The 15,680-nt window shown below is 40.3% G+C and overlaps 1 protein-coding gene across 1 annotated transcript in view; it reads left to right on the top strand.

Annotated features, from left to right (window-relative positions):
- The window catches only part of LOC126106894 (glycine N-methyltransferase), an 85,064-nt gene that overhangs the window by 38,361 nt on the left and 31,023 nt on the right, over window positions 1-15,680 (top strand). Inside the window, exon 3 of the mRNA XM_049913309.1 lies at window positions 2,734-2,861. Within this exon, the coding sequence (XP_049769266.1) occupies window positions 2,734-2,861 (128 nt within the window). The remainder of the gene's footprint in view (window positions 1-2,733; window positions 2,862-15,680) is intronic.

The raw sequence follows: 15,680 nt of genomic DNA, 5'->3' as shown, positions 1-15,680 counted from the left end.
TGAGATTTTATTTCCGCCTTTCTGACAGTCTAGCATTAATCACCTTACAGAACAATGAAGTTATTTTTACCGGTTTGCTAAAGAGATTAGGCTTTTATTAATCTTTTCTGCTGAGGCACTCAGTTTATTTGAAATGAAGTGTTTAATTTCACACTATTGGCTAGTTTCAACTGTTCGCTGCATTTCAAGTGCACGTATGGTATTTTGCCATAATAAGGAACCAAACATGAGATAATACCCTACTGGTACTCCAAGAAAATTTACATACGAATGTGCATTTTAAGCTGAATTATGCATTTTAGTATGGTTCACGAAATTCTGACGCTCTTGAAGTATTCTCTTTTGTCTTGTTTCTTTTATGACATAATGTAAGATCTTTTAATGTTTTACCCGTGCGAACATATGGGCTTCCTGCGTCATCGTGGCTGAGCAAGCACGGTGACGCCTGTTATCGGCTCTCTCTTGCAACTGCTGAAACAAACCTATTGCTAACAGGCTGCGGGAAAATATTGCGAATGGCAGTTTGAAAAGCGTTACGTTCAAAGCAGATTTCCTTTCACGCAAGATGAACTATGTGCGAGAATGTACGATGATTTTCTTAAATCACAAAGCGTTTGACTCTCATTTAAAAATCAACTCTTTGAGGACGACCGTTTAGAAGAATTTCAAGCCCAGAAGATCAGACATTTACGTCATTATTAAAAATTTTACTGGCACATTTGTGTGATGTATCTTAAAGTGTAACACGCGCAGAAAAGATCAACATTATATGTGGAAGCTTAGCTTCTCTTTCAGCTTATTAATCTTAGAGACCTATATTATATGTGAATGCTCTGTATATTAATTTAAACCATTAATTTTCCTTATTTGTGTGTTTGCACTACTTAAGAGTGATCTTATGCTGTCATCAGCTGGCGAGACCATGTGACATGAGCTATGACTGGCTTACAAAAGTGCAACGCAATCTCGATTTCAATGCTTCGGGAAGTGAGATTTGGTGTTTGGTGGAATTCAAATTTATACCTTCATAATACAAAATATGCAGCGTACATGTTGCTGCACATCAAAGGTCTTTCAAAACGTGTTTTTCCCCCCTGAGTTTCATTTTCTAAAGTACCGGGAAATTCTACGTCGGTATATAAAACCATAAACATTCAAAAGACTGATAATTTTTACAGTGGCGAGGAAAAGTATACTCTCACATAACACGGGGGAAAATGTATTTTCACCCGGGAGAAAATGTATTTTTAACCAGGAAATCCGGGAATAATCCGGGAATATTTTTCCTTGTCCACGTATACACCCTCATGTTACAATTCCTTATAGGCAAAATCAGATAATGGAAAATCCAGGATGGAATGTAACAATATAATGAAAAGGATAGTTGCTATTCACCATATAGCACAGTCGCAGAAAGGCACAACATAAAGGACTGTGGGAAAGTTAGCTTTCAGCCAACAAGGTCGTTGTCAAAAATAGATAACACACTCACACACACGCGCACACTCACTCACACACACACACACACACACACACACACACAAATGCAACTCACATGCACATCACCATCGCCTCTGGCAGCTGGAGCGAGACCCATATTGCCAGAGGTGCCCTTTTTACAGCATCAAGCCCTCTCACCTGAGCTTGTGCCCTTACACTGTGCTACTTGTGAAAACATTTGTGAGCGGCTAAAAAAGCGACACTTATGAGCAGGAACTGGAGCAGCCAAGGGATGCAGATATAGTGACTATGGTCAGTAAGGGAAGAGAGAGAGAATGGTGGTACGAGGTACCCATTACTCTGCACATCAACACATTGAAATGCATCCCTGTGTGGTTAGAGAATTTGGGACAAAATTTGTTTTCATTAGAGAATGTGGGACAAATTTTGTCTATTTTTTGATTCTCCAGAAAAAGAGGAGTAACATTAGGGAAAAAGTGAATCGGAAACAGAAACAGTTGAATGATTATTTCCTGAAAGTGGACTGTAAGCATGTAACATGAAGTACAGAGTGTTTTAGGTGTGATTTTGTAAGGAAGTTTTAGTTATCAGTGGGTAATGCAGTTGGCTTTCAAATGTGGCATGCAGCACATTTTGCAGACACAGTGAACAGCAGTTTTTGGCATTTGAAAAAACAATTTGATTTTAAAAAATGGTGTATTTTATATTACCTGTGTTCTTTAGTTATCTATGTAGTCTCCTGTCTGCATTAACCAAAGTAATGTGGAACTTTATATGTTCCAGTTAATTTTGTCAGAAAAACAATAAGCTCAAGTTACTAATATAAGTGCACAATTTTGCAATTGTAAGACTAGCCATATCCATCGGGAAAGGGTCTATAGACACCAATGTACAAATTAATGAAACAATAAAGTATCTTGCATTATATAAACCCTTGACTTAGAATGATCTATTAGCTTGGGTAAACCAAGACTGCCTTGGTGTTGTGCTCACACTATTGCTGTGACCCCACTCTTTACAGGGGGCACACAGTGCGAGGTTACTTTACTTGCTCTAGAAGTGATAGTTCATCATATGGAAACCTTTAAAAGTAATTAAATCATGCAGCTCCAAGTGTTCTTTAGTGTAAATCGCTGGAAATGAACATGTGCAGATAAACTAAAAAGTTCTGAAGTATAACTTTCAGAAATACTCTCTACTATCTCATAGAACAGATCTGTGTGAACTTTCACTACACCACAGAACAGTGAATATTAATCTTTATTCTTTCAGGATTGATTCAATAATGCTGCTAGAAGAAGGATTTGAGGTCACTTCAGTAGACGCGTCGGACAAGATGCTCAAGTACGCACTTCGGGCTCGCTGGAATCGCAGAAAGGAGCCAGCTTTCGACAAGTGGGGTAAGTCTAACTGAGACTGAGATAGCCTAAAAATGCTAATTACATCCTAACTACAGAAATTATTTGCTTAATTAAATAAATTTTCAGGGTTTTTTGAAAGAGCTTTCTGTCTTCTCCATGGATTGCATTTCTACAGGATGTCTCAAATGAACATTTATATTTGGTGTGTCAAAATTAAATTTGGGTTGAAGTCAATCAGCAAAATGTTTATTATTGAAATATACAGTTTAGGGGTTTTCTTCTAAAAAATTATTTAATTTCAATGGAATCCAGCGTGCCTATTACACTCATTTAAACGATGAAAAAAAATCTGTGTGATGCTCCGCATGTAAATGCTGGTATGGCTGCCACTTCACTATGGATAATTTCTTTCAGTTGCTCTAGTAAAGCCAGATTAATGACATACACTTTAGATTTGACATATCCCCCCCCCAAAAAAAAAATCCATGGGGCTCAAATCTGGAAATCAATTTTCCGGGGAAAACTTCATGAACTGACAGTGTAGATGCATTGGATGTGTGTGCTGTGGCTCTGTCTTGCTGAAACCATGTTCTTTGGTTATACGAGGGCTGTTTGAAAAGTCCGTGCAAAAAGAAAAACTACCTTTTTTATTTTTCCTCATAGTCTCCTTTTAGACTTACACACTTCGTCCAACGCTGTTCTAATTTGTTGATCCCTTCTGAATAATAGGAATTGTCCAAGTCTACAAAATAGCTATTAGTTGCTGCAATCACCTCCTTGTCTGAATAAAATCTTCTTCCCACCAGCCATTTCTTCAAATTGGGGAACAAATATTAGATGAGGGAGCCAAGTCTGGAGAATAGGTGGGATGTGAAATGAGTTGGAATCCTATTTCCATTAAATTTGTGACCACAAATGCTGAGGTGTGTGCTGGTGCATTGTCCTGATGGAAAAGGATATTTTTTTTGGTCCAATTGCAGTTTTTCTTGCAGCTCAGTTTTCCAGTGGTCCAATAATGATGAATAATATTCTCTGTAATAGTTTTATGCTTTTCCAGATAGTCGATGAGGATTATCCCTTGCGAATCCCAAAAGACAGTCACCATAACCTTTCCAGCTGAAGGAATGGTCATCGCCTTTTTTGGTGCAGATTCTCCCTTGGTAACCCATTGTTTAGATTGTTGTTTGGTCTCAGGAGTATACCAATGTATCCATGTTTAAAAGTCCCGTGGATTCTTCGTGATCAGCTGCAAACCATCCTTGCAACACTTCACACGATTTCATTTTTGGTCAAGTGTGAGCAATCATGGAACCCATCTTGTGGGTAGCTTTCTCTTGTCCAAATGTTTATGCAAAATATTATGTACCCATTCAGTTGAGATGCCCACAGCACTAGCAATCTCACACACCTTAACTCTTCTGTCATGCATCACCACATCATGGATTTTATCAATGATTTCTGGAGTCGTAACCTCCATCGGGCATCCAGAGCGTTCAGCATCAGTTGTGCCCATATGGCCACTCCAGAAATATTGGAACTATTTATAAACTGTTCTAATCGAATGTGCAGAGTCACCATAATGTTTATCAAGCTTCTCTTTAGTCTCCTGAGGCGTTTTGCCTTTCAGAAAGTAATGTTTAATCACCACACAAAATTCTTTTTCGCCCATTACTCAACTTCCTTGATTCACACAAATACCAAACACAAAGAAATAGACCAATATGGCTGAAACTTGGTGTGCATTCTTTCCAAAGATGCTACTAACTAAACATGACCTTGATACGTGCCGGTGGTGCCATCTCTCAGACTTTGCATGGACTTTTCGAATGCCCCTCGTAACTGGGGAAGTTTTGCAATTCAGATGCCAAAAAGTCATTTAACATTGTCACATAACATTCCGAATTCACTGTCACTGCATGACTGCTCTCATCCTTGAAAAAGTATGGTCAAATTATTCCTGTACAGTAAATTTTGGCAAATGAAGGGGTTTCTCATGCTTCTGTTTAGGATTCATTGGACTCCAGTGACAGCAGTTTTGCTTATTGAACTGATCACTCAGATAAAAATGAGCCTCATCAGAAATCAAGATGTTTCTAAATAAAGTGAACTCAGTCACATCATTAACAAATTGCAGACTAAGTCTGGCATCCTGAGGCCTTAACTGTTGCACTAATTGGATTTTGTAAGGGCACAGTTTAAATGCAATGACAATCTGTGCACATTTAAAGAACTAGCTCACTTAAGAATAGAGAGGTTAGGATCATCATGAACAGGCCAATTGAGAGTCCTCATGGAATCATCAATCCGTGATGATGTGGTCGCCTGGATTTTGGTTTGGCCAGTATTGAACTGGTCTGCTCTAACGTTTTGATCCATTTCTGATTAAGATGAACACTTGGAACCCCATTTACATTATTCAATCCACAATCAATGCAGAACTTCGTCCACACTACAGTTACCAAATCACTGTTTTGTAAAATTCTCCTCCGTGCGGTTCTAGGCGCTACAGTCTGGAGCCAAGCAACCGCTACGGTCGCAGGTTCGAATCCTGCCTTGGGCCTGGATGTGTGTGATGTCCTTAGGTTAGTTAGGTTTAATTAGTTCTAAGTTCTAGGCTACTGATGACCTCAGAAGTTAAGTCGCGTAGTGCTCAGAGCCATTTGTAAAATTCTCACACGCATAATGCTCAGTCACTCATGAGAAACACTCCATATCAATAGATTTCCTGAAGGCAAGCAACCAATAAATGTACTGCTCCCACTCTTCTCCAATTTGTTGAACATGTGCAGAGAGCTATTCAGATATAAACTTTGTTTTGAGACACCTTGTAGTACCACAAATTGTCCAACATTTATACACAATAAGTACATTAGACATGAAAGATGTTAGCCTTGACAGTTGTTGGACCCCTATCTGACAAATGAAGCTGCCAGAGGAGGAAGTACGAAAGGACTCTGGACCTAAGAAGAGAATGAGAAACAAAAATGAGGAAAGCAGAATGAAGCAGACAAAAGAAAAGAGAGCCACTCAAGAAGTGAGAAACCTTGCAACAGCAAAAATACATGCCATGTGAAAGATCCCAAAGTCAACCCTGTATCTGCTTGTCAGAACTTAACACTGTGCACTGTTTTCTGTTATGGAATAGCTGTAGTTGTAACGTCAGTTCCTGCTCTACACTGAACAGATATTTAAATGCAACAAAATATAAAACTAAATCACATTGCCACTGTGAGGTCAAATAATACAGATTTTTTTCTCTCCCTGTTGGAAATCTTGATATCTAGTACTATTTCTAAGATGACTTAAACTTGCTGCTTCATAACATGCGAACAATTTGTCTGGATAACTATCATTCTTAAAATGTGTGAAATTGGCCATTTATATATCTCTAGCACTGTATAAAGAGAAACAATATGTAGATAATAAACTTCATCAATTATTAGTATACGAGGCACTAATGAATGTGGATTTATGTACTGAACATGGCAGACCCAGAAAGACTGTATATACTCGTACAGAACATACTCTCTCTGTTTAACGTGTGTGCATTCTAAATTTATTGGCTGTAGAGTTGAGTTTTGCTTACCATTTGATATTTCGTGCTGAAATGTCTGACAGTAGTCAGCCAAAATTGCTGTACACTTTTAACTCTAATAGTATGACTCTGTCTCCGAGCTGTCCTGATGAAAACCTTAATAGTATGACTCTGTCTCCGAGCTGTCCTGATGAAGATGTTCGCTGCATTCGTTACTATCTGAACCTGTGTTCTCGGGGAAGAACTAAAGGTGTGAGTTGATGAAAATAATTTTGGGTGAAGGTTGCAACCCAGCTGTCTGTAAGCAGTAACACACTTTTTGCTGAACATTGCTGAACATATACGTAATAGACAACTTAATAATTTCCGAGGAAGTCGGTTATGACCAGTCCAAGTGTCACCCAAACATTTCTTTCAGCACCACTCTCGGAAATCACCCATTAGCAGTGATCTTCCTTATTTATGGACCTACGAACAAACCTTCCTTTACTTTCATGAGACTCAACTCTGGAAACTCATCCAATGTATGAAGTAAAGTGTCTGAATCTTTGTCTAGTGCCTTTATGAAATTATTCGTGAGTCCTAGCTTTGTATGGAGAGGTGCTGCGATTACACTCATCACGCTCAACTGACAACGTACAAAGGAGGTTTTTACATTCTGGCTACAAACTATCTCTTGCTGACACCTTCTTTTTATAATGAGGATTTCTGTCTGCAGAGCTCCATGTGTGAATAGAACAGCAGTAGTTGCTGTACCCTGTCTTGTCTACATTCTTATGAGAACGGCGATTACTTTCAGATCACCACGGCTACACCAGTTAGATTTGCAGTACCATATATTTAGATGGAACCTTTGTCAGGAGCATCTCATTATTCCTGCTTCCATTACTATAATAATAATCTCCACTCTTGTTGACACCAAACATCAAAATATAAATTTATTTATTTTTTACCCAGTATCTTCTACAGTATCACATGTTCTGGCAGCTTCATAAAGGATTATTCTCTGCCCAGAAAGGTCAGTCTAAGCTTTTACTTGGTTGACACCAGGTAGAAAAGTTATTTGTGCTTGGATAACACTTTGTTTACCATTACACGACACATGAAGGTAGACACCAATTTGAAGAGTCGTTGTTTGATTCTGTAACAGGGTGTATACGCCCTGGGAAACCTGGGAGCAATGTTGGAATTTTTTCATCAGTGAAAATCCCAGGAACTTTTTAGAATATCAGCAAGTTTTCATTGTTTTAGTTTCCAGTTACATTTTTGTTATTTTACTGGTAAGAACTGATAGTGTAACAAAGAATTGTATCTTTGCCTGCTACAGTAGAATAATATTAGTACAAGAAGACAGAAAGGAGAGAATAACATCAAAATAAAATTTTAGTTGCAAAGAAAATGCACCGTTACAACAAAACAAACTGCACATACAAGTGTCTGCTGGCAGCAAAACATGTCAAACTGGTCTCAATGAGCATGATGTCACAACTGTTTACATTTATAACAGGTCGGGGAGAAGTATGGCGATTGGTGGTTCGAGAAGCATTAATTTCAAAGTAAATTTCCTCTTATGCAAGATGAATTATGTTATGTATGAGAATGTGTGATGAATTTCTTAAATCACAGAGCAGTAGACTCTTGTGAACTTAAATACAGAGGACCAGCCACTTTGAAAAATTTGGGGTCCAGAAGACCAGCCATTTATGCCTTTATTTAAAATTATACTGTCATGTTTGTGCTTCATATATCTTAAAGGGTAATGCACTAAAAAAGACCAAGCTTGAAGGTTAATTTTTCGTATTTATTTGAGTTGTTTCATAGATTAAAAGTTATGAAATAATGATGGCCAAAAAGTGTAATTATTCTTCAAAAAAAAGTGTGAGGTGAATTCTTGAGCAATTAACAGCAAAAAAATTTTGATGGCCAGCATTATATGTGAAAACTTAATTTTTCATGTAGCTGTACTGAACAGATTAATTTAAACCATTATCTTTTCATATTTGTGTGAGCGTACTACTTAAATGATGTTGCCATTGGCTGACACATCACGTGTCCTATGATTTGAATATGTTGTCATTGGATGGTGAATCACATAAAGTGAGCTGTGATTGGCTGATAAAAGTGCATCACAGTCTGATTTCAGTGCTCCAAAAGCTACTGTGCCGTAATCGGTGGAATTCATATTTTTACTATCGTAATACGAAAATAGGCTGTATACATGTTGCTGTGCATGAAAGATCTTCATACCTTTACCATTCAAAGAATTTGTAAGTTCTGTAGCTTACAGGGAAAGTATATTGTCACTTATTGTGGAATAAGTTATTTTCTGCCAAGAAAAAGGATATTTTCACCTGGGGAAGGAAACATATTTTTAACCGGGAAATTGGGGAACTTTTTTTCTTGTCCACCCTCTGTGAGATATGTGTGACCAACCACAGATCAAAAAACCTATTTTAAAGGCTTCCAAGGCTTCCTTGTGGTGTGCACTGTTTACAGTGTAAAACACACACACACACACACTAAGTGATGAGCCATAACATTATGAACACTGCTCACTGTGGGACTATGGGACTCCAGCTCATGTAATGGCACTGTGGGCACATGACACACTAAGGGAAGTATGCAAATGGACTTTAGACAAATGGGGAATCAATCTAGTGGAAACATAGGTTGTAAATTAGGAAATCCACTGACAGAAGCAACTCTGACAATGACGCCTGGCACCTGCAACTGACAATCTCAGAAACACAGAAGTCGGTCAAATGTCTGTGTGCTACTGCCATGAACATCTACGGAAAATGGTCAGAGGAGGTGAAACAAGATATCAGACATCCTTGCCTTATTATGGACTGTGGGCGTCAGAGACCTTGCAGACAGTATTAATAGTAACCTCAGACTTTTTGCAGACAATGTAGTTGTCTGTAACAAAGTACTGCTTAAAGAAACTGCAGAAATAAGATTTCGAAGTGGTGCAAAGATTGGCAACTTCCTTTAAACGTTGAGAAATGTAAAATTGTGCACTTCACAAAACAAAAAAGCATAGGATCCTATGACTATAATATTGGAATTGACCAACTCATACAAATACCCGGGTGTAACGCTTTATAGGGATATGAAATGGAATGATCACTACAGGGAGCTGTAGAGGCCAAAAACTGTAGAGAAAGACAGAGAGTAGAATACATCCAGCAAATAATTGATGACGCAGGTTGCATGTGCTACTCTGAGAATGAGAGATTGGCACAGGAGAGGAATTCGTGATGGACTGCATCAAATCAGTAAGAAGACTGATGGGATGGGAAAAAATAAAATTTGATTAACACACGAGTATTATGGAGGTGTTTCGTAAACCCACATGGGAGTCCTTGGAGGGAAGACAATATTCGTTTTGTGAAGCATTATTGAGAAAAATTTGGAGAAAAGGCATTTGAGGCTGGCAGCTGAACAATTTTATTGCAGCTGATGCTCATTTTGTATAAGGACCACAAAGTTAATATAGAGAAATTAGGGCTCATATGGAGGCATATAGAAGATTAGTAATGGTACGAGATACCCTCCACTGTATGCCATGTGGTGGCTTGCAGAGTATGTTTGTAGATGTGGATGTAGAATGCCTAACTCATCAACAGTGCCTCGAATTCCTTTGTTCAACCTTTGGCAATCAATTGTCTTCAGCTTCACGAAAAGTTGTCTGTAATCGGTTTGTGGAATTTTATTGTAATGTATTTCATGAAGGTCGGTCTGGATTGGTAAAGATTATAGAGAATGTGGACACTGTGAGGAACACGATAGAGAGGAGTGAGACACGGCTTACCATGAGACAGAGGCACCTTCACACATAAACTCCTGGAAATTGAAATAAGAACACCGTGAATTCATTGTCCCAGGAAGGGGAAACTTTATTGACACATTCCTGGGGTCAGATACATCACATGATCACACTGACAGAACCACAGGCACATAGACACAGGCAACAGAGCATGCACAATGTCGGCACTAGTACAGTGTATATCCACCTTTCGCAGCAATGCAGGCTGCTATTCTCCCATCGAGACGATCGTAGAGATGCTGGATGTAGTCCTGTGGAACGGCTTGCCATGCCATTTCCACCTGGCGCCTCAGTTGGACCAGCGTTCGTGCTGGACGTGCAGACCGCGTGAGACGACGCTTCATCCAGTCCCAAACATGCTCAATGGGGGACAGATCCGGAGATCTTGCTGGCCACCTTCTAGAGCATGTTGGGTGGCACGGGATACATGCGGACGTGCATTGTCCTGTTGGAACAGCAAGTTCCCTTGCTGGTCTAGGAATGGTAGAACGATGGGTTCGATGACGGTTTGGATGTACCGTGCACTATTCAGTGTCCCCTCGACGATCACCAGTGGTGTACGGCTAGTGTAGGAGATCGCTCCCCACACCATGATGCCGGGTGTTGGCCCTGTGTGCCTCGGTTGTGTGCAGTCCTGATTGTGGCGCTCACCTGCACGGCGCCAAACACGCATACGACCATCATTGGCACCAAGGCAGAAGCGACTCTCATCGCTGAAGACGACACGTCTCCATTCGTCCCTCCATTCACGCCTGTTGCGACACCACTGGAGGCGGGCTGCACGATGTTGGGGCGTGAGCGGAAGACGGCCTAACGGTGTGCGGGACCGTAGCCCAGCTTCATGGAGACGGTTGCGAATGGTCCTCGCCGATACCCCAGGAGCAACAGTGTCCCTAATTTGCTGGGAAGTGGCGGTGCGTCCCCTACGGCACTGCGTAGGATCCTACGGTCTTGGCGTGCATCCGTGCGTCGCTGCGGTCCGGTCCCAGGTCGACGGGCACGTGCACCTTCCGCCGACCACTGGCGACAACATCGATGTACTGTGGAGACCTCACGCCCCACGTGTTGAGCAATTCGGCAGTACGTCCACCCAGCCTCCCGCATGCCCACTATACGCCCTCACTCAAAGTCCGTCAACTGCACATACGGTTCACGTCCACGCTGTCGCGGCATGCTACCAATGTTAAAGACTGCGATGGAGCTCCGTATGCCACGGCTAACTGGCTGACACTGACGGCGGCGGTGCACAAATGCTGCGCAGCTAGCGCCATTCGACGGCCAACACCGCGGTTCCTGGTGTGTCCGCTGTGCCGTGCGTGTGATCATTGCTTGTACAGCCCTCTCGCAGTGTCCGGAGCAAGTATGGTGGGTCTGACACACCGGTGTCAATGTGTTCTTTTTTCCATTTCCAGGAGTGTATATAAAACTGCTGTGCACTCTGTTTTGTACAACTGTTTACCTGCAAAGAAGACCCGTCCATCCTGCAGGGATCTGCCCAAAGACTCGTATCAGATAGTGTAAGGAAATGCTCAAACAGCTTCGCTGAGCAAATGCAAAATCCACATATAACTGTGTAAAGGGGGCCCAAACTCAGTTGTATTGATATGAGCCCAGATGTGAGAACCAGTGAACTGCTGGCAATGTACCCAGTTGGACCACAATCGACAACAGTGTTTTGTTCACAAAACAGATACACCGGACTTGTCACAACCATCACGTTAAAAGATCAAAGAATAAGTAACGGCAAATGCTACGTAGCAATTTATTTGCAGTGACAAAAAATGCATGGAAAGCAGTTTCTGTCGATTTAAGAACCTTGTGAGTCTGTTCTTCTGAAAGCATGTGTTTTTTGAGGCACTTTTTCAGAACTTGTTCAAAAGCATACAAAAGTGTGTAAGTGTTAAAGGTAAGTATTGAGAGAGTAACTAAACAATTTGTACAGAAAAGTTTGTCTTTCATTGTTTTTATAAAAAACGATTTCATGAATAAAGACAATTTTTTATAAGAAAGGTAACCCTCGAGAACAGCGGTGGAAGTTTACATTTAAGCGAGGGTTTGAGGTCTTTGCTCAGCTTGTTAAGAATGGAGTTAAAGTGTCGAGGAGGTGCATGTTTTACAGAATAATAGTGTGGTTGCTGTAACAGTAATGCAATCTGAAGATTGCAGTGGGCGTGCAAAATGTAGGTAGAGGTGTAATCTGAGCAGTCTTCTCTTTCTTCCCTCACGTGGCAGAGAACACCGGTTATGCTGGAGCCAGGGTGGCAATTCGTCTGGAAAACCTGGAATTCTCAGGGAATTATATGTGACCTGGAAAAAACAGGGAGTTCTGCGTTTTTAACCTAGCACTGAAACTGAATTTTATTGAGTATTATGAATTTAGTGTGTTAATTATATGAATATTATCCCATTTAAATTATTAATATGCTGCCACTCCTTTTGAAACATTAATTAACTGATTTATCAAGAGCTTCTTGACATCTTCCTCCACACGCCTGGAATTCTTGGGGAATTTTTTTTTCCAAGTTTTTAGCTCACATTCATGACGCCTGCAGGGGTGACATCACTCAGTGATTCCTGTTCAGCATACAAAAATGCAACCATTGGCTCAGCTGGAAAGTTAAAAATGTAGTGATATACTGCAGCTGGTTTTGACTCTGCGATATACTGAGAACATTGTGATGTTTTGCCTGGTCATTGTACAGTTCACAATATTTAGTTGTTTTTTCTGTCTCTACGTAGTTTAAGCTGTCTCCTATTTTTCTTGTTTTCCACATGTTATATAAATACTTTGGTTTTTGTAGTATTGCAAAGTGCCCCTCCTCGAACCACGGCCTGCAGATCTGGTGCTGTTCCCTATGGGAATCCACGGTAGCTGTAGCTGCCTGCGCTCTCGGGACCCTCGACTAGTAGGTACACCTGTGCTAAGCCTGGCTCCCTAGCGGCTCTGCCGACCTAGAACTGGAGCCAGGCGTTGCAACAAAATCACCAAAGGTAAAATGTAAATAAAATAATGCTGCAACTCACTTGCCAAATTGGCTAAAATGTTTACGGCAGTCTATGTTCTTTTGGCAATGCTTTTCCAGTGAGTGTGTTGCATGTTAAAATGGCTTCACTATTTTAAGGAAGGCTGCATGTTACACAGTCATGTGAAGGAATGACCTTTACTGTCGATGAGGGTTCGGGCTTGAAAGGTGAGCAAGTCTGTGAAACAGAACACTGATGTCCTTTTGGCAGCTTTTGAACTTAGTTATAATTCTGAGGTGGGGACAGTTGCTTCTGAAACACCACAATAAATTTTTACTTTCTGTCTGCAATGGCTTTGCCACTGCCGTAATGTCGAACCACAATCTCTGTTCCTTCTTGGGATTTCCACAGTGCATGACACACTTGGTGCAGCACTTCCTACTGAATTCAAAGAGCATTTTTGTCCCTACTGCGAACTAATTAACCATACCTGTGATTATTCATGGTGCTCTTAGAATGTTCTCTATCCTGCCTTTTAGGACAACTCGGTATGAATCTTAGACTGATGAAGACTGCTAGGAAATCATTCTCGAGAGGAATTGGTTGGGGACGTTAGAGAGAGGCCCAACTAATAAAGCCACCCCTTGCCCCCCTCCTACAAAACTAGGTATTTTTTTCTTCCCTGAAGATGGAGACTACTGTTTCATAAGCCAGGACCTCTGCGTTCTATTGCAAATGTTCTACTGGCAGTAATGGAAGAAGTTTCATTTGTTCAAGGTAAGTACTGAGCAGAAATGCACAGTATCAGTGAAACAGTCTCAATAGTATCACCAACAGCTGAGAGTAACAGTGACAGCAAATGTAAAATTTAATGAATTTGTGTAAAACGTAGTACAGAATGCAAATGGAAGACAAGTTGTAGGGAGAATCTAATAAGTACCATTGATTGTTTCCATCACTGTACTTTTCTTTCCCACTGATAAACCTTCTAATATTTTTCTTTTCTGTTTCGCAAGTGTTCTTCCTTAAAAATTGTTCTTCCAGTGGTATATTCCCATCAAATGTTCAGCAGTGAAGGTGAGGTTGATCTAATAGTTACTTATTTTCAATTCCTTTCTCACTACCACTACTGATTTTTTATAAAAGTAGCCTCCTGAGATTTGCAACATTTAAAAATGGTCACTGTTCTGAATTGTCATAAAGTGCAAAAAATAAGAGCACTCCTGTTCATAGGTTTGTTGAGTTTTCAGTTCACACACTACTACTACTTGCTTTCATGGTTTTGCTTACATTACCCATTTTATACTACTGTACATACATAATTTGATTACATGCATCCATTGTGGATACTATTATGTTACTCACCTAATAAATGTTCATAAATAAATGCGAGAGGTGTTTGAAAAGTCCATGCAAAAATAAAAACTACTTACATGTTTGAGGTAACCCTTGTTTATTTTTCGATATAGTCTCCTTTTAGACTTACACACTTTGCCCAATGCTGTTCTAATTTGTTGATCCCTTCCAAATAATAGGAATTGTCCAAGTCTGCAAAATAGCTATTAGTTGCTGCAATCACCTCCTCGTTTGAATAAAATCTCTGTCCCGCCAGCCATTTCTTCAAATTGGGGAAATAATAGTAGTCCGAGGAAGCCAAGTCTGGAGAATAGGGGGTTGTAAAATGAGTTGGAATCCTATTTCCATTAATTTTGCGACCACAACTGCTGAGGTGTGTGCTGGAGCATTGTCGGGATGGAAAAGGATTTTTTTTTTTGGTCCAATTGCAGGCGTTTTTCTTTCAGCTCGGTTTTCAAAAGGTCCAATAACAATGAATAATATGCACCTGTAATAGTTTTACCCTTTTCCGGATAGTCAATGAGGATTGTCCCTTGCGAATCCCAAAACCTTTCCGGCCAAAAGACTGGTCGTCAGCTTTTTTGGTGCAGATTATCCCTTGGTAACCCATTGTTTAGATTGTTGTTTGGTCTCAGGAATATAGTAATGTATCCATGTTTCATTCACAGTGACGAAACAACACTTAAAAGTCCTGCAGATTCTTCGTGAAGAGCTGCAAACCATCCTTGCAACGCTTCACACGATTCCATTTTTGGTCAAGCGTGAGCAATCACGGAGCCCATCTTGCGGATAGCTTTCTCATGTCCAAATGTTTGTGCAAAATATTATGTACCCATTCATTCAAGATGCCTACAGCACTAACAATCTCATGCACCTTAACTCTTCTGTTATCCACCACATCATGGATTTTATCAATGATTTCTGGAGTCATAACCTCCACAAGACATCCAGAACGTCCAGCATCACTTATGCCCATATGGCCACTCTGAAAATGTTGAAACCACTTATAAACTGTTCAAACCGAAGGTGCAGAGTCACCATAATGTTTATCAAGCTTCCCTTGAGTCACCTGAGGTGTTTTGCCTTTCATAAAGTTATGTTTAATCACCACACAAAATTCTTCTTCGTCCATTTTTTGACAGTCACTTGGCTTCCTTGATTCACATGAATGCCA

Source organism: Schistocerca cancellata, chromosome 10, assembly GCF_023864275.1.
Source record: "Schistocerca cancellata isolate TAMUIC-IGC-003103 chromosome 10, iqSchCanc2.1, whole genome shotgun sequence".
In the NCBI taxonomy this organism is placed as follows: domain Eukaryota; kingdom Metazoa; phylum Arthropoda; class Insecta; order Orthoptera; family Acrididae; genus Schistocerca; species Schistocerca cancellata.
Note: the sequence above shows the minus strand (reverse complement) of the source record. Positions and strands in the feature narration are given on the sequence as shown.